At 37.5% G+C, this 19,576-nt stretch overlaps 1 protein-coding gene across 4 annotated transcripts in view; it reads left to right on the forward strand.

Moving 5' to 3' along the window:
• Nucleotides 1-19,576, forward strand: part of sorcs2 (sortilin-related VPS10 domain containing receptor 2) — a 194,972-nt gene that overhangs the window by 89,188 nt on the left and 86,208 nt on the right. For all 4 annotated transcript variants that reach the window (XM_084403473.1, XM_084403474.1, XM_084403475.1 and 1 more), the window contains exon 3: nt 19,290-19,389. In XM_084403473.1, the coding sequence (XP_084259599.1) occupies nt 19,290-19,389 (100 nt within the window). The remainder of the gene's footprint in view (nt 1-19,289; nt 19,390-19,576) is intronic.

The following is a 19,576-nucleotide window of genomic DNA, read 5'->3' on the forward strand; positions in this document are numbered from 1 at the left end:
GGAAAAGATGACGTTGATTTTACCATATCAATCCGAGCGCGAGTCCAATGAACGGTGAACATGCAGGAACTGTATCAATAACGGTGCATATGTTTGCCCAGCACAAACGTGAATGACTGATGTAACAAACGTTTGTAAAACAAATCTTGCTCCATCCTTTTTCTTTACTCAAAGTAGTAAGAATGACAGACAATCTGCATTAATAGACACAGTTTTAGGTAATAGTGGCCCACAGCTGATTAGCAGAAGTATTTTAGTAAGATAACGTGAGGTAGCCAGTTAGCCGGAAACTTACACAATATAAAACACAAAACTAAGTATTTTGAACAGCCGGTAGAAAATATATACTGACCCATCTTTCAAGAGCAAGCGTTTTACTAATCCCGCGTTGAACTCCAAGATTTGAGAAGCAGTTGTCAGTAAAATTACGTGTTGTGGGCGGACAGCATACAGCATAGGCGGGCATTATGCAAATGTGTCTTCTAGTGACGTAGAACCGTAAAGCAGTAGGACTCGGAACAAAATGCGGTTCAGAGTTGATTCTTTCTTTTGGGAGACAATAACTTTATTTATCGTGCACCTTTTATTGGTCAATAATTGTAATGAATCTGAATGTATTATTTTATTCAATTATTAATTGTTGGTCATCTCCACATTAACATTCACAACATTTGCATATCTGTAGACATCCTGCACAAATTGATTTATGTCAGTGAGTGTGAGGCGGCGTGAAGTGAATTCATATACAATGATAAAATTCAACCCCAAAAATCATCTACCCACACTTATGTTGTTCCAAACCTGCATGACTTTTCTGTGGAACACAAAAGAAGATATTTTGAAGAATGCTGGCAACCAAACAGTTTTAATGATCGTTATCTTCTACTGTATGGACAAAAAAAAAGGTTATTTTATGTTCCACAGAAGATGAAAGTCATACAGGTTTTAAAAACATGACGGTGAGTAAATTATGACAAAATTAAAAATTTTGTCGGAACTATCCCTTTAAAGCTAGAGAAACACAGATGCAAATGTACATATACACTGTAGTTTTTCATGTCCATCAAGTCAAACTCATTGATTTCAAATATATTGCGGTTTAATCTTTAACAGTTTTAATCATTTGTATGCAAAAAATATTTCGCGATTTGCACCATCATAAATCGTTTCCTACCCATGTTTAAAGCAGGCTAATCTTACTTTTTCTTGTGCACGTTGCATCAATCAGAGAGTCAGAGAGAAGACGTCTGTTCTCTGTTCACTTTTATTTAATCAGGTCACACATGAACTTCCCTTTCTACTTGCTGATCCTGGCTCACCATGTGCTGTGCTTTGAGATTGATCAAATCTGACCTGATTTCCCAAGGGTACGGTGGCATGCAGTTTAAGGAGCATCTGCTACGTTTCCAAAACACTGCTCAAGTGGACAGGAACAACAGAAAGTGCACTTAATGAACTTCTGCTGTGTAAACGGGTGACTTGACACATCATATCCATGTTTATATTAAAGTCAACTTTTAGGAATGTTTTAGATTTCTGCCGGTAATGCAATTGACAACAGATTGATTTGGAGTTAGGTGCATGTTGATTCAGAGTTTGCGTCATCTGAAGTCCTTGCAAGAGCTGGCGCCGTCTCTTCACAGGTGTTGGGGCATCTGAAGTCTTCATAAGAGGATCCAAAGTGGAGCTGACGTACCCTAGTTACCTCGGAATGGGCATCCCGAGATAAAACAGAAAAGCAAATGGAAAATAATTAGCGTAGCTGCTGTTTCTGTTACATCTGTGTAACAGATCCATATCAACAGCTTATTGTACAGCTTATTGCCATATGTTCATAAAGTACAGTAACTTTAGTAGCAAGTAAAATTTGTAATCTTGTGAGAAGTGAGATTAACATATTTTCCCTTCTGTTATGTCTTTTGCCATCAGTCTGAGTGTGGCTGGAAATTGTTTTTATAAAAACATGCTTTTTGTGTAATACGTCTGTATGCTTCTACTGATATTTACTGGTTATTTACTGGTTTGTGAGTTCCATATAAAAACCATTACGTCTATGACATCTCACAAATATAGTGAAACTAAGGTGTGTGTGAGTGTGAGTGTGAGTGTGAGTGAGTGTGTGTGTGTGTGTGTGTGTGTGTGTGTGTGTGTGTGGTTGTGGTTGTGTGTGTGTGTGTGTGTGTGTGTGTGTGTGTGTGTGTGTGTGTGTGTGTGTGTGTGTGTGTGTGTGTGTGACCTTCCTGTCACCCCTTGTCTAAGCCTAATCCAACCTGACACATAAATGTGTGTGTGAGTTCTAATGGATGCCTTGCTTTGCTTTGACTGCTAGCTAACAGAGACCCCCAGGGATCAGAGTCACACACACACACACACACACACACACACACACACACACACACACACACACACACACACACACACACACACACACACACACACACACACACACACACACACACACACACACACACACACACACACACACTCAGATGCAGTACTGTGGGTCAAGTGGAGCTGAAGTAAAATATCTCTTTTGGAAATTGTAGAGGTCATTTTTGGAGATACAAACCTTGTAGAGACAACAGTTAAACTAGTTTTTGACTAAAAAGCAACTGAATATCCTAATTTGTACTTAATATGACATATCCAGTGTTTCCTATACAGCATGAATCACTAGTGACTTGACATTAAAAAAAATTAATATATATATATATATATAAATAATATATACTGTATATATAAATTTTATATATATATATATATTGGCCATGTCCGAGTTGTAAGCTTGTAGTATTAGTTGAATGTGAATTAAAAAGGCAGGGTTGGCTAAAATAAAACAAAGACACAAACATAAAGCACAGTGTAGTCTGGTTCAGAAGTTAATGATTCTTAAGGCCGTTTATTTTAAATTAATCAGTCTAAAAGGTTTCAAGAGCTCTGAATTCATCACAGTGGTTTTCTGAATTAACAACTGACCTACTTACTGAACCACCATGTCAGAACCTAACTTTTTTTTTATTAAGGGGCAATATTTGCACCCTGCAAATGATTTTCAGGTGGCTTTTTTCAGTCGAAGCTAGAATGTTACCATGTTATGTGCACTTAACAGTAATTAACTTAAATGGTGGTTAAGTAAACAGAAAAACATTAAAATATATTACAAAAACATATAGCTTTACAAAACGTTTACTTACACTAGGTCTGTAGTCATTGCACAGGATGTAAGTCAAAGCCATTTTCCTTCAGTGTTTACTTTGTTTCAGATCAGGACGAATCAAAGAAGCCGTGAATCTCTTGATGTGTTGCGTTTCAGGATAAAACACAGTTCTTTTGAGGATGGATCAAATAATGACGAAAGTGAAATAGATCACTCCTCTCTCCTAGTTAGGGACTGTGTATTTCAATTATGCAAAGTGGACTGCTGATTAGATTACCTGTCTCTAGAGAGAGAGAGAGAGAGAGATTAGATGGAGATGTGTAAATGGTTCTCAAAAGCCCCTCTCAGACAAGTTGTCAAGTGTCTTAGTACCCGCTAACCCCAACCATCACAAATACATTGATTACCTCAATGAGGCTTCATATTTGTATCTGATTAAATTTCATTAATGGATAGATGTATTTCTTCCTTTTGTGTTGCTTTTAGCACCATATGAGACAAAAAAGACATCAATACTGCAAAAGAGCACCCTTGTTACTCTTCAATCTTGTTTTGTCAAAGATCTGCCGTAAACTATTGCACTCGCAGACCAGACAGCTATTGATGTGCGTTGTTTCAAATATATTTATATATTTATATATATATATATAGTGGGGAGAACAAGTATTTGAGACACTGTCAATTTTGCAGGTTTTCCCACTTACAAAGCATGTTACAGAAGTCTGTAATTGTTATCACTTCAACTGAGTGATGGAATCTAAAACAAAAATCCAGAAAATCACATTGTATGATTTTTAAGTAATTCATTTGCATTTCATTGCATGACATAAGTATTTGATACATCAGAAAAGCAGAACTTAATATTTGGTACAGAAACTTTTGTTTGTAATTACAGAGATCATAGGTTTCCTGTAGTTCTTGACCAGGTTTGCACACACTGCAGCAGGGATTTTGGCCCACTCCTCCATACAGACCTTCTCCAGATCCTTCAGGTTTCGGGGCTGTCGCTGGGCAATACGGACTTTCAGCTCCCTCCAAAGATTTTCTATTGGGTTCAGGTCTGGAGACTGGCTAGGCCACTCCAGGACCTTGAGATGCTTCTTACGGAGCCACTCCTTAGTTCCCCTGGCTGTGTGTTTCGGGTCGTGGTCATGCTGGAAGACCCAACCACGACCCATCTTCAATGCTCTTACTAAGGGAAGGAGGTTGTTGGCCAAGATCTCATGATACATGGCCCCATCCATCCTCCCCTCAATACGGTGCAGTCGTCCTGCAGAAAAGCATCCCCAAAGAATGATGTTTCCACCTCCATGCTTCACAGTTGGGATGGTGTTCTTGGGGTTGTACTCATCCTTCTTCTTCCTCCAAACACGGCGAGTGGAGTTTAGACCAAAAAGCTCTATTTTTGTCTCATCAGACCACATGACCATCTCCCATTCCTCCTCTGGATCATCCAGATGGTCATTGGCAAACTTCAGACGGGCCTGGACATGTGCTGGCTCGTGCGCTGCAGGATTTTAATCCATGACGGCGTAGTGTGTTACTAATGGTTTTCTTTGAGACTGTGGTCCCAGCTCTCTTCAGGGCATTGACCAGGCCCTGCCGTGTAGTTCTGGTCCTGTAGCCCATCCCAGCCTTGTGCAGGTCTACAATTTTATCCCTGATGTCCTTACACAGCTCTCTGGTCTTGGCCATTGTGGAGAGGTTGGAGTCTGTTTGATTGTGTGGACAGGTGTCTTTTATACATGAACGAGTTCAAACAGGTGCAGTTAATACAGGTAATGAGTGGAGAACAGGAGGGCTTCTTAAAGAAAAACTAACAGGTCTGTGAGAGCCGGAATTCTTACTGGTTGGTAGGTGATCAAATACTTATGTCATGCAATAAAATGAAAATTAATTATTTAAAAACCATACAATGTGATTTTCTGGATGTTTGTTTTAGATTCCGTCTCTCACAGTTGAAGTGTACCTATGATAACAATTACAACCTCTATGCTTTGTAAGTAGGAAAACCTGCAAAATCGGCAGTGTATCAAATACTTGTTCACCCCACTGTATATATATATAAGTCTACAGTACAGTATGTCCTCACTTAAATAGCTAAGTAAACGTGTGTATTTGTTTGTTTGTTTGTTTGTTTGAGTATGTGTGTCTGCTTAGCTAATGTGAAATTTTGACAAGAGTCCCTAGGGGATGAACAGATGTACTTGTCTCTGAACTAACAGCCTGTTGACAATGTGCAATGTCTGGTCACATGTGGGCTCTGTCAGAAAGAACACACACACAAAAACACACACACACACACACACACACACACACACACACACACACACACACACACACACACACACACACACACACACACACACACACACAGAGAGAGAGAGACCTTGTAAAGACATCCTTTTTGGCCCTTAATTGGATTGTTTATGATCTTCAGAATTGTATTTTGTGTGTGTGTGTGTCTGTGTTTGTGTCTGTGTGTGTGTGAGAGAGAGAGAGAGAGAGAGAGAGAGAGACAGTCCTAATTGGGTGTATTTGTGACTTGTGTACGATGAATGTTTTACATTATAGTCAGCCCTCATCAAGTGTTCTCTCTTTCTCGCCCTCTCCTCCACGCTGATACCAGTGTGTCTTATTGGAGTGAGTAAAAATTGGTAATTTTACTATTTAAGTCTTATATCCAGTTGTCCTTTGCTTTGTTAGTGTATAGTGTTACCACATAAATATAAGCTCACATCAAATGATGGCACGTTTGATGATGGGCCAAAAACTGTTTTATCTCTTTCGCATACACAGCCCAGAAGCGCCAGCTGTCGGCAAATTTAGACATTATGAGTCCAGTATAAAAGCAAGTGTGCTTTCAATGCAATTACATAAATGAGCAGCCTTTTTAAATCACACCCAATAAATTTCACACTTATGAAAGACAAGCTTGTGACAGAATGAGGTTTTCAGTCCAACTATGCTTTCAGCAATCTCCGTTTTCAAAATGGGCAGCACTGTTAAATGTTAATGGATGCTATAATGTGCAGTAGCTAATGGACAGCTACAAGAAGCTGCTGGGCTGTTTCAAAGGGCACATTTCTTGAGTGTTCAGTAGACGCATGTGGTGATATAGCAGGGTAGATATGAAGACCATGTCATTTCAATTCATCATTCAATCACATTTATAATATTTATACTCAACAAATTTATTCAGCATCAAAATGTCAGAGGCAGGGGAGATCAAGTAGTTATATGGATGATTACACAGTTACTTGTCATGTTTGCTATCAAAAATGCATTTGATACCATAGAAAGAAGGCAGAGAGATACCAGATGAATCATATTGTATTTCTAGATTTATTTGTAAATTCATGTTGATCCCATGCATTGGAAAAGTGAAAAAGCTTTACAATTACAATATATTTATGAGCCATTTCTTTGAGCCAGTTTATTTTTTGCTCTGTTTGTTTCTATCACAGCTTGTTTGAAACAGAGCTCCTTAAGCTTAGTTCCCATTAGGTGTTCGTGTTTTCCTCTCAGATTAGATAAATTGTGAGGAGTGTTACAGATGATACATTGTGGATTCCTCAGGCAAACAGAGAGATTTGTGTCAGGGTACTTCTTCGTAAACAATTACCAGGGAAATAAACAAAGGACACAATCAAACACACACAGTTAGTATAAAGTATCTCTTGCCTTCTAAGCATCCATCAAACTGAAACACGAAAGCTTTGACTTGCTGTTAACTGCTTTCCCATCTGCCGCTGAACCTGTCATGTCTCCTTTATTTGAAAGATTGGTTCCTAGCTGTCCAGTGATACCCTGATGGGGAGTTTTCCCTAGCGAAATGACCCTTGAACCTAGTAGCACACAAATAGTCTTTTAGATCCACCATCAGTGGTCAAAGGTCAAGTAGCCTCTCTGAGATAAGGGAAACAGAGATTTAGTTGGATTGGGCAGTAAGTGATGTTAAAGGTTATGGTAGCTGATAAAAGAAGAATTATGTTGCATCACAGAACAAGAGTTTACTTGACAGATCAATAGCATCTTAAGGAGATATAATGTAATATATAAAGAGAATAAAGAGAACAAATACAGCATTCCACTAAAAAAATTCAATTACTCATGCTATAAATTGATTGATTGATACATGTAAGTAAGCATTAAAGTACTGCTCAGAGGACAAATACTCTTAGGGTAATATTAAGGTTTCAAATGGTTTTTCTCTTTGTGATTTGTGATACAAAATTAGATTTGATGTATTAAGAATATTTAGGCAGAGAATACATGTTAAATGTGAAGTGGCATAAATTCTGAAAATCAAACCATCTGCAACTGTGTGTATTTTCATGTTTATGCTTTTTAACTAGTTAAATATATACACTGAAGCAGGCTTTAAATGTTTATGCTTTATTGACCAATTTCTCTGTAATATAAAAAAATAAAAAGCTCCAGCTTACCTATTACTGACCATAAATCAATATATCATGTCATTTTAATGATTCGTGTACATTTGATTTTGTCAAGATTTGTCTTAGATGAAGGCCTAGAATGAGTTCATAAATGTTGTTATTATTATTATTATATATTCCTTCATTTACATTATGTCCATAAAAATAAAATTTTAAAAACTCTAATACTATCTGCATAGATACATGTGAATTTACTGTTACTTCAGGTTAGGTTATTGTAAGTATGAGAAATTGAATAACTACAGTTTCTGATTTAAAATGCAATTATAATGGCCTTTAAGCCATTTTACTGACTTGTTGTTTCGTTGCTATAATTTTCACAAAAATCTTGTGTTTCCTGTCATATTTATTTCTAATGCAGAAATACAAAAAGTGTAGTGAGAGAAAGAGAGTAGAAATTAAATATGTCACTGGTGTGTGCTGAATTCTCAGCCTGGTCCCAGTGGTCCTCATGAGGGTGTCATTTAGATAAATGCTCCCAATTACAGCACTGCTGCCCCGACTCACAGGCACAAGACTCTGTCTGTGTTTCTGAGGGTGTAAATGAGGGGTTTTCCATTTGTGTGTGTGTGTGTGTGTGTGTGTGTGTGTGTGCGCCTGAGGGTGTTTATACACAGTATTTGAAGTCATACATTTTTATAAATTAAGGTTTCTTATTGGCATCTGTGGTTCCATGAAGAACCTCTAACATCCAATGAACCTTTTCATTGCGCAAAATAATTTTTTTTTTTTTTTATTATTCTTTACATATAACAAAATATAGTTTTCACTGAAAGGTTTTTTGGGAAGCCAAAAGGCTTATTTTTTTTGGCATCTCTCCAAAAACACCCTTTTGGAAACTTTATTTTTTCGAGTGTAGCATGATTTTTGTTTCAGAATGTTTATGTGCTTTGGTTGTGTCTGTATCTAACCAAATTGTTAAATAGTTGCACAAGTCAGAATTATCTCTGTGTTCCCAGCCTCACGCTGGCAGCTGACCAGGCCCCCTTGCAGCACTGAGTCTTTGAAACTATAGATACATATTTTTCTAAAATCAAACCGAACAGATCATCCCTAAAGGTTTCCGATGACTGTTGAGCCATGTTTCCCTCTGATTCAGCTCTGCTGTTGTAAAAAAAAAAAAAAAAAAAAAAAAAGCCTGTGTGATAAGGATAGGACAAAAACCTCATAAACACAACATGGTCAGTTATACTCCCTTGTCCACACCACTAAAATATGGTCTAAATATTTGAAGTCCAAGAAATAATCATTATTTTCCTTTTTCTTTACTCTATATTTACACTACTGCTTAAATGTTTAGGCTCAGTAAGTTTTTTTGTTAAGAAATTAAATATTTTATTCAGCGAGGATGCTTTAAATTGATTATTTAAGCTGATTATCATTAAATGATTTCTATTTCACATAAATAAATTCTGTTTTATAAAGTCCCCCTGCAGTCAATAATTGTATCCCTTTGATAATCAAAATGACATTTAAACGTATGTATTTATGTATCTACAATGTCGGACACATAATTGTAATTGATATGATTAGCCTTTGGCTTGACTATGTTATCAAACAGTTAATAATGTGTTGCTAATGTTACACAAACCATGTTCCCGTTCATCAGACACAGCTGCCTTCTAAAAATCCACACACACCAGACATTTAGACAACATTAAAATCTCAGCGGGTTTCACCACAGGGGGTCTTTAACTTTCTATTCATCAAGGAATCTTGAAAAAATGATCACCGTTTCCACCCACACCCACCCACACACACACACACACAAAAAGTTGAATCAATCAGAACAACTGTTTTCAACATTGATGATAATAAGAAATGTTACTTGAGCAGCAAATCAGCATTTTAGAATGATTTCTGAAGGATCACGTAATGATGCTGAGAATTAGCATAGGAAACTTCAAACCTCAAATTGTTTTAAAAATCCTACTGTCTCCAAACTTTTGAACGGTAGTGTTGGTTCAAAAATAAATGTTATAAAATAATGTATTGTACTGTGAAGTGCTTACAGTTGTCACGAATCCCTTGAGCTATTTGTAAACAAAATAAGCGTTCTGGTTAGCTTGAATGTTGTTATGCTATTTACAGAGTAACAGTGAGGTAAAGCCCCTTGGGAGGATTGGAAGGTGGTGTACGGTTTGAGAGAGATGTCAGAACTAATCAAGACAGATGTTGTTAGTCATTGTAACTTTCATGAACATGGATTCAACTAGACTTCTCTTTTCTCCCTCTACTGGATTCCTTAAAATGAAATCTCCTTTTGGTAAGTGAACCTTCCCCTTCTGATTGCACAAACTGTTGGTTTGCTCCAGGGCCGGACTGGGACACAATTTCAGGCCGGGAAATCCTACACCCATCCAGGCCATCCTATGCACCCAAATAAAATTTAGAAACACGGACAACCCTATTTTTTCCTAAATTACATTTATTGGTCTAAATCCTTAGGCTGGGGCCGTGTAAAATAATTAAAGGCTTTCTCTTGAACGGTATCCTCACTTCCCTTTTCCTTCTCTTCATTTACCCTAATATCTCTCTGTCTCTCCCTTCCACCAGTATCATCAGCCTCACACACTAAGTGGAGTACTAGTGTTATGTATGTATTTATGTATGTATAAAGTGTGCGTATTTTTCTTGTACCTGTCTCTGCTTCACCTGTCTCTTCTTCACCTGTCACTTGTTCTGGCCTCATGTTACTAACAGAACTGTCTCCACCTTGGTGTAAAACAACCACCTTATTGTAATTTGTTTGCCCAGAATCTACATTTATTTTAGTAAAAAATCTAAGTATTATATTTATGACAAAATGTTGTTGTTTTTATCTTAAAATTACTTAAATATCCAACATTTAGCAACACTCTATTTCATACAATATGTTACAAAATCGTATTTTGCTTCTACATGTCATCTCACTCCTGGCTCCACCTTCTCCACCTTCATTTGATAAAAAAAAAAAAAAAGTTTTAAACCTCACAAATGGGCAGACATCATTTTCTAAATTGTCTAATAAAATGTTATTGCATTCTTTTTGTTGATGTCTGCCCTATCACGGTGGTGATCCACCGACTGTTGCGTGGTGTCGCGATGCCTCCCCACATTGGTACGTTGATGGGGGGTTTACCGCTATGGGCGTGGTTTTGACCCAGCGGGAAATGTAGCATATCAGAACAGAGGACCTGCGAGAGACTTCCCTTCGTCTCCATATGCTCTACATCTATTGGATAGACGCGTCGCGTCTGACGGAATTCATTTGCATAAAGATGGGCATCGGCCAGCTTTTTGACGCGCAGCATTTTTTCAAATGAAGCGCCGCCTTCCCGGAATGCTTTGCGGGCGCGACAAAGTCGCTTGACGTCACCCATAGGAATACGGCGCTGATCCACTTGTCCGTGCGACACTTCTGTCGCGCCGCGCTCCACTATATTCCTATGGGTGACGTCAAGCGACTTTGTCGCGCCCGCAAAGCATTCCGGGAAGGCGGCGCTTCATTTGAAAAAATGCTGCGCGTCAAAAAGCTGGCCGATGCCCATCTTTATGCAAATGAATTCCGTCAGACGCGACGCGTCTATCCAATAGAAGTAGAGCATATGGAGACGGAGGGAAGTCTCTCGCAGGTCCTCTGTTCTGATACGCTACATTTCCCGCTGGGTCAAAACCACGCCCATAGCGGTAAACCCCCCATCAACGTACCAATGTGGGGAGGCGTCGCGACACCACGCGACAGTCGTGTCGGACAAGTGGATCAGCGCCGATATAGTGGAGCGCGGCGCGACAGAAGTGTCGCACGGACAAGTGGATCAGCGCCGTCACTCCTGTCTCCCTGCTCCCAGTACCACATACATTTTAATATTTGTCTGCTAAATTACTAATGTAACTTTACACTAAATAATATTAATCTCCTTTAGCATACAGTATTTTGAATGACGATAGGGGCGCTATACCGCTTAGATTTGCTAGCATTTCAATACTAAGTTAACGAAGAAAAAAGTACAGTATTTACAGATGAAACTGACCTGCACTTGAATAGGTAATTCATTTTGCAACATTTTGATGCTTGTTCTCTGAGTGCTTTCTTTTTCGTTGTCCTTTCCCTCTCTGCTCCACCTGGCCATTTTCTGTCCATCATCGAGTGACGCTCGTATTTTCTGTTTAACCGTTTGGCTGAGGCTTAAAGTCAAATCGTAGCCTTGCCAGTCAAGACTAACAGATTCATGATTTTTTTTTTTATAATAATAATTTTATTGAATGACGAATTTGAAAATGATCACTGGTAAAGGTAGTAGTATAAAAACGCTGGCTGGCAGCAGGCCAAATTAGTCGCCAGGCCACTGGGAATTCTCCCGGTGCTCTCGATGGCCAGTCCGGGCCTGGTTTGCTCACTCTACGTGTCGGCCTCCTCGGGTAATAAAGACTCAAGACTCTCAGATGTGTAGTGTAGGTATGTGGACTGGCTAACTGCCCCTCAATCAGATTTTAGGTGATCTATTTATTTAAATGGTTTCTTAAAACAAAACAAAAAAATATTTTCGGTTGACCAAATTTATGGCACTAACCTAATATTTAATCTGAACACACAGATTCCTGAAAAGCCAAACGACAAACAATCAATTTACTGGGAATGATGCGCCTTAAAATAGTAACAGATTTGAGTTATGGAGTCTGATGATCTTTTCCTGCTCTCTGTGCAATAAAAGCCGTATGATAGCCTTTCATAATAGTAAGTGAGAAGGCATTAGTGAAAATTAATTGCCCCCTGGCAGTATAATATGAGGGGTGTACATTAATCAGTGGCTTAATAACCACCAAATGGATATCAGGTATATATCTCTGAATGGTGTGGGCATTTCTTTGAGTTTAGATCAATACACTCCATTGAAATATTGTAATAGGATAACTTGCATTTATTAATCTGCCACAGTTTGTTCTGTAGCATCTGGTTCATGGGTGTTTTCTTGTATTTTGTGACATTATTTATGTTTAATTCTGTTCACGACAAATCCAAGAACAGTTGCTGCATTTTGAAGTTTATGACGTGTTAGATTTACTTTACACCGATCACTGTGATTTGGCCTAAAATAAATCTCATTTGACTACAACTTTTTTTTTTTTCTTTTTTTTTTGCATCCAGACATGCTTTCCCATTCTCTGCTACTGAACCTTCAAAGTGATATTTTTGGCCGGTCTATGGCTTCTCTCGCAAGTCTCCTTGTTCGTGCAGAGAATTTTGATAGACGACCTTTACTAAACTGAGTGGTTTGGTTTCGCTTCCACTTTCTGATATTGGAGCCAACAGAGCCTACTGGGACATTCACACACTTGGAAATTACTTTTTCCTAATTTCAGCATTTGTTGTGTTTATTTATAATTTGGTATTCTCTTTAGTGTTCATTTGAGTCTTTGAATGCTTTAACTGTTGGGGTTTTTAGACAGAAAATGATTTTAATGATCACAGGTGGAAGGCAATTGTGAGGCTGTTGTGTACTTTCAATTGTTTTTCTTTGTTTTGTTTTCTCTGTTTGACTGCTCAAATGGAATATTTTCCTTTTGTTAAGAATATCATAAAGCAATGTCATATTAAAATAATGAATGTTTGATTTAGTGCTTAGGAATAAATAACACAGCGAGCTACATTTCTGTGTTATTTGCATTTCATTAAAATGGGTGAATTCGGCCTAAAAACATTTGCAAGGCACTGTGTGTGTTTGTGTGTGTGTGTGTGTGTGTGTGTGTGTCCTTTGTTTCCAACATCCAGCACCAGAGCATCTTGCTTCTTAAATGCTGGAGAACTAAAATAGCTCTCTTTTTCACAACAACAAACATAAAAAATAAAAGGAAATCAGCATCATTAGGTTATTGTGAGGATATCTGGATGGTGGCACAGAAGCCCCTTTTACTGTTGTAGCATTGGAGTAAACACTTCACAGATCCTAATGAGTGCTGATACCTGGCTCCTCACAACCTACTTTAACATTTTTGTGTTTCTTAATGGTATTCTGTGTGGGGTATTAAAAACTGATGCAAAGATGAATCAGCAAACATGTTGGACCCTATTGAATTTGTTTTGTTCATTCAGGGGTTCTGAATGAGTAATTAATCAGTTGTTGTTGTAAAATAGTTCATAAAATATGTTGAAGTTGTGTAAATGTTCAATAAATGCCACATTAATTGTAATTTTGCCATCCAATGGACCGAATTCATGGGCACTTTTTCTGTTACACTGATGATGATTTACTAGTAGCCAAGATATTTTGATTGTGCGGATGAAAAACATTTGCTTAAGCTTTCATACTTTTGTTCATAGTTCATATGAGTATAAGCATACTGGTTTACCTTTGATCTTATTTACATTGTAAATTTGGAAAGTGCTAAAATATACTGCAGTGGCCACATAAACTTTGAGTACCTGGCTTATCATAAGCATATTTGAGCAACTTCACAAATGCATTTTGTGAAATACTGTACGTAATTTTGACACTGCATTGGACAATGAATATGAGTATGAGAAGTGTCATCAAACAATACAAATGAGATTGATTTAGTTTGGAGTATTGGATCGAGATGTCTTTGCATACATGCATACATGATGACTTGTCTAAAAACATTAAAAAAAACAACACTTTACTGTTGCTACGGTTAACTATCTGAATTATTATACTGGATGTCTTTGTTTTTGTCTATTGCAGTGAATGACATTTTCTCATCTGACATTTCATGTTAGCAACAGATCTCTGGCGGATGTGAACTTGTCGTGACTTCACAGGAGGAAAAAAATGATTAAAAATATTTCTTGCTTAACTGCAGATGAAATTTGGAAAAACAACAACGACAACAAAAATTCACTTTAAATTTTTATTTATTTTTTAATAACAAAGAGCTTGCCATTGTCAGATCACCAGTACAAGATAAATTGCCTGTTTAAAATGCAGGGAGTCTATTAAAAGTGACGGTCATGGCTAGTGTCTAATTTCTGGAAGACCAGTCAGAGAATATTTAATATTGACACCACTCCACATAAATTATGTTTGATGGTAATGCTAACACGCCGTGTCTCTAGTGGTGGTCTGAAGGATTTTACACAAGCACAGAAATCAAGTATGTCTGTCAAAGTATGGGTTATTTTCAGAAGAGATCTATCAACAAGCAAAAAAGAACAGTCAAGGACATGTTCAAGGCTTCGGAAAATAATGTGCGCTTACTTCGACGCATTAATGCTTCTGTATATTTTTTGATCTTACTGTTTTCCTTCAGCGATTCCCTCCAAATGCTTAGACTGTTCTCATACCTGAAACCGTGATTCAATGTGACAGTGAATGTCTGCATGGAGTATGACTCATGATCCCAAATCAATACAGGAAGTCACAATGTTTTCTGTTCATTTCCAAACTTGGAAACTTTCCTTTGTGGCAATAATTTGATTTATTCTAAAATTTAGACTTGCTAATTTGACTTTATACAAGCTTTATACATAACCAAAGGCTGTGAATGATTTACTATTATCATTAGATTGGCTGAAGGTGATGATGGGGTTTCAATCGTACACCTCATATTCTTTTTCTGTTAATATATATATATATATATATATATATATATAAATATGATCAAAGATGGCTGTAAAAAATAAATCTGCATTGTTAATCCTTTTGATATTTTATTAAAAAAATTTGCAAAAATCTAACCTTTCATTGAAGTAAAAGAATTGAAAGTGGGGGGACATTATGAAATAAATGTTTTTCTCCAAAACACGTTGGGAACAATTATTTGCCCCCTTTTATTAAGTACTTTTTGCAATCTCCTTTTGCCAAGATAACAGCTCTGAGTTTTCTCCTATAATGCCTGATGAGTTTGGAGAACACCTGACAAGAGATCAGAAACCATTCCTCCATACAGAATCTCTCCAGATCCTTCAGATTCCCAGATCCATGTTGGCACTTCTTCTCTTCAGTTCAGCCCACTCATTTTCTTTAGGGTCCAGGTCAGGAACTGGGATGGTCATGGAAAAAGCTTGGTTTTGTGCTCAGTGACCCATTTTTGTTTTGATTTTGATGTTTGTTTTTGGATCACTGTCCTGTTGGAAGATCCAAACATGGCCCATTATAAGATTTCTAGCAGAGGTTTTGTCAGGTTTTGATTTTTTTTAAATCTGTTGGTATTTGAGAATATATATATATATATCTTTCAGTTCAGGTGGTTCAGTGGTTAAAAAGTTTGGGGTCAGTTAAGAATTATTATTTTTTCTTTTAAATAAATACTTTTATTCAGCAAGGATGCATAAAATTTATCAAAAATGACAAATACGTATATAATTAAACATGTATAATGTTACAAACGATTTCTATTTCAAATAACTGCTGTTCTTTTGAACTCTCCGATCATCACCTGAAAATTCAGTTTTTCCATCACAAGAATAAATGACATTTTAAAATATATTCAAATAGAAATAGTTATTTTAAATTGTAATAGTATTTTACAATACATAAGAAACGTCTTTCCAAAATACTGACCCCACATTTTTAAATGGTAGTGTATCCTGTATAGGTGGAAAAAGTCATTGACTGGAAATCAATTAGATTGTTTTTAAGTTCAAAACAGATTATTGCCCCGTTCTCATTCTCCATCTTTTCTTCCCATCATGTTTCTTTATTATCCACACTCCTTCGTCACCATCGGCACTAGTCCTGTCAGCTAATCAGAGGCATTAAATGAGCCATCCGATTAAGTTAGCATCATTAGCGAAACGTTTGGCAACCGAAGCGCGGCGTGCCAAACAATCCTCCAAATTAGCTTTATTAGTTACATAATGTTCCTCTGAGGCCTCTGACATTTTACTCTCCACGAGAGGATTTACTTAATGAGTTGGCTGTTTCTTGCACTCGCTCCACCAACTCCACTGATGACCTTTGCCGAGTTTTACTACACTTTGGAGACGCTGAACACCGTCATTGTCTGATTGTGTATTCTAATTAACAGACTCGACTCTTCTGAATGAATGGCATGTATTGTGAATTTAATTCTGATTTCAAATAATCATGGCTTTTTTGGTAATCAATTCCATTTTGAGGACGTTTGGTAATAATCAGGTTATTTTTAAACAACAATAGTAATAAAAAAACACTGTCTTGTACTTATACATCTATCATGTTAGAGTGGTAGGCTACTGGAAATTGTGTTAATAATTGTAGCAGATTTTAGGACGTTTGGATAACAAACACAACAAGTGGCCTTAACACTATGTAATGATGACATCTCTTTTTTTCTGATATGGTCTATTATCATGATTGTGAGTGGGTTAACAAGCATTTCACATTATTCACATATTAACATGCTGCTTTGCTCCAAAAAATGGTTTTGTTGTTGTTTAAAATGTGCTCTTTGGAAAGCACAACCCGTCATGTTCACTATCGTTGTGCTTATAGTTGATATACTGTTTTTAGTATGCTATTCCTCAGACCTTTAGTTCCTCATCCTGCCATGATACCTCTGTGTGATGTCTTGGAAACATGGCGCCTGGCATAATGATCACCTCCCCCACCCTGCCTTGCCTTGCCTTCCCGCCCGCTTTCATTTAAACCTCTCGAGCTGAAACACCTCTGTTCTGCTCTGTTCTGTCAAGCAAGGAACAAAAATGTGAGCTCTGCAGGAGCTCCAGAGAAGAGTTCTGTTCACTTCTGTTTTTTAATTAGTTCTATGGGGGAAGTCTTTAGCGCTGTATGTTTGTGTTGAGGAATAGTCTTTGATCAGGCATTTTGCACACTCTATCTGCTGCCAGCAGCAGTATGCTTTCCCTCAGCCTGACTGAGAGGTTCACAGTGTGTGGATGTATCGTTTTGAGTTAAAAGAAAGTTGACAGTCACTTTAAATGTAACCCTGAGACCTTGACCTTGTTCTCAAGCGCATTTAATGTTAGTGTGTAGTGTGAGAAGGATTTGTTCTGACAGTGTCAGGCTGGTTTAGGCCACAGCTCTCTGCCTGAGTGATTTTTGCAAATATTTCCACACCTGTGATGCTGCCTTGTCATTCCTCATATCTACAGCAATTCAAACTAGTCTCTGACTAGTTTACCTCACATTACCTGCCACACTCGAAACATCATCTGCTGTTGTGGTCAGAATCAAATCTTTTTGCAAGGTTGATATTGTTTTAATTTAGTTTGAGTGTGTTTATCTGTTTGTCTCTGTTTAGTTTGCTGCATACTGCTAAAACACAATGGCACGAACATTTCAGAAGGGCTGCTCAAAAAGCATTTTTCTCTACTTGTGAGTTTGTAAATGTCAGAACTGCACTACCATCTTTCCCAATGCAGCTGATTTGCAGAGTTGTGAAGTTACTTTTATTTATTTTTTATTTTTTGCTGACTGGTTTTGCTGACTCCAATTCAGTCAAAAAACAGTCAACATCCTCATGAGATCACTTTAGCAATCAGAGGCCAAAAAACAGTCTATTCTGAAAATTGTTATTTATTTTGTGCTTGCTGTGAATATTTCAAACCCCAGTGTTGTTATTATTTATGGGATCTCAACACAGATTTGAGGTTGAAAAGACATACGTTATGCCATGTTCATGAACAGTATCTTAAAGGGATAGTTCACTTTGAAATTAATTTTTGATATGTTTTAGCTTACCTCAAGGGCATCCAAGATGTAGGTGTCTTTGTTTCCGCAGTAGTTTCAATTTTGATATTTTTAGGTCAAACCGTTCTTGTCTGTCAGTCATATAATGCAGGTCGATGGTCACTGTCTCAAAACACAAGCACAGAGTCCAAATTAAAACAATTCCCCATCGTCCAAATTAAACAATTCCCCATCGTAAGTACACATTGATGGCCTAAGACACGAAACGAGCGGTTTGTGTGAGAAAACGAACAGTATTTATATCGTTGTTATCTCTTGAACACAGCACACGTCCAAATGATCTGACGGCGCGGGCGGGTATAGATATATACATAGATGTCGCCTTGGCTACGGTTTCGTTCCAATGAACCGCAGTAGCCTACCGAAGGCGACATCTAGTGTATACATCTATACCCGCCCGCGTGCTGTGTTCAAGAGATAACAACGATATAAATACTGTTCGTTTTCTCACACAAACCGCTCGTTTCGTGTCTTAGGCCATCAATGTGTACTTATGATGGGGAATTGTTTAATTTGGACGATGGGGAATTGTTTTAATTTGGACTCTGTGCATGCTCTTTGAGCTGGTGACCATAGACCTGCATTATATGACTGACAGACAAGAACGGTTTGACCTAAAAATATCAAAATTGAAACTACTGCGGAAAAAAAGACACCTACATCTTGGATGCCCTTGAGGTAAGCTAAAACATACCAAAATTTTATTTCAAAGTGAACTATCCCTTTAACAATTAACCTATAGCAGTTCAAAGCAATTCCAATATATGTACAAGGTACAGTGTGTGTCAACAAGGAAAAATGTCCTGTTGTTTTTCTGATAATATTCTGTTAGAATCTCAGAAATAGACATGACAATACACAGTGAGTCATGTTAATGTTGCCTCTCAGCTCTATGAATAAATCTAATAATCTGAGAATGTGATTCAATCTAGATCTGTATTATATCCCGCCACATCTTTCAGTGTGTGACTTAGTAATTAAACAGAGTGATGATATTAATAAGAAGAACATTTCTCTCTCTTTCTTGCTCTTTCTTTCATGCAGATCCAGTGATTATGGGTCAACCTACACCAAGCTCAACCTGATGCCTGGGACAACCATCATAGTCACAAACTTCTACATTTGTCCCACCAATAAGAAAAAGGTAAGAGGACCATAAACACTTTACTAAATCCTTTTACAGATCTCCATTATCACTAGAAAAAAATCCTTTTCATGCCATTTTCTTCCATAGGAAGGTTTAGATGGTGAAGCAACAAATCTACCAATTCCTCTTTGATTTTGCAAAGAATTGCATACTCACTTTCCCCCTTTTACTGCCATTTGAGTAT

Source organism: Rutilus rutilus, assembly GCF_951802725.1.
Source record: "Rutilus rutilus genome assembly, chromosome: 3".
Classification (NCBI taxonomy): domain Eukaryota; kingdom Metazoa; phylum Chordata; class Actinopteri; order Cypriniformes; family Leuciscidae; genus Rutilus; species Rutilus rutilus.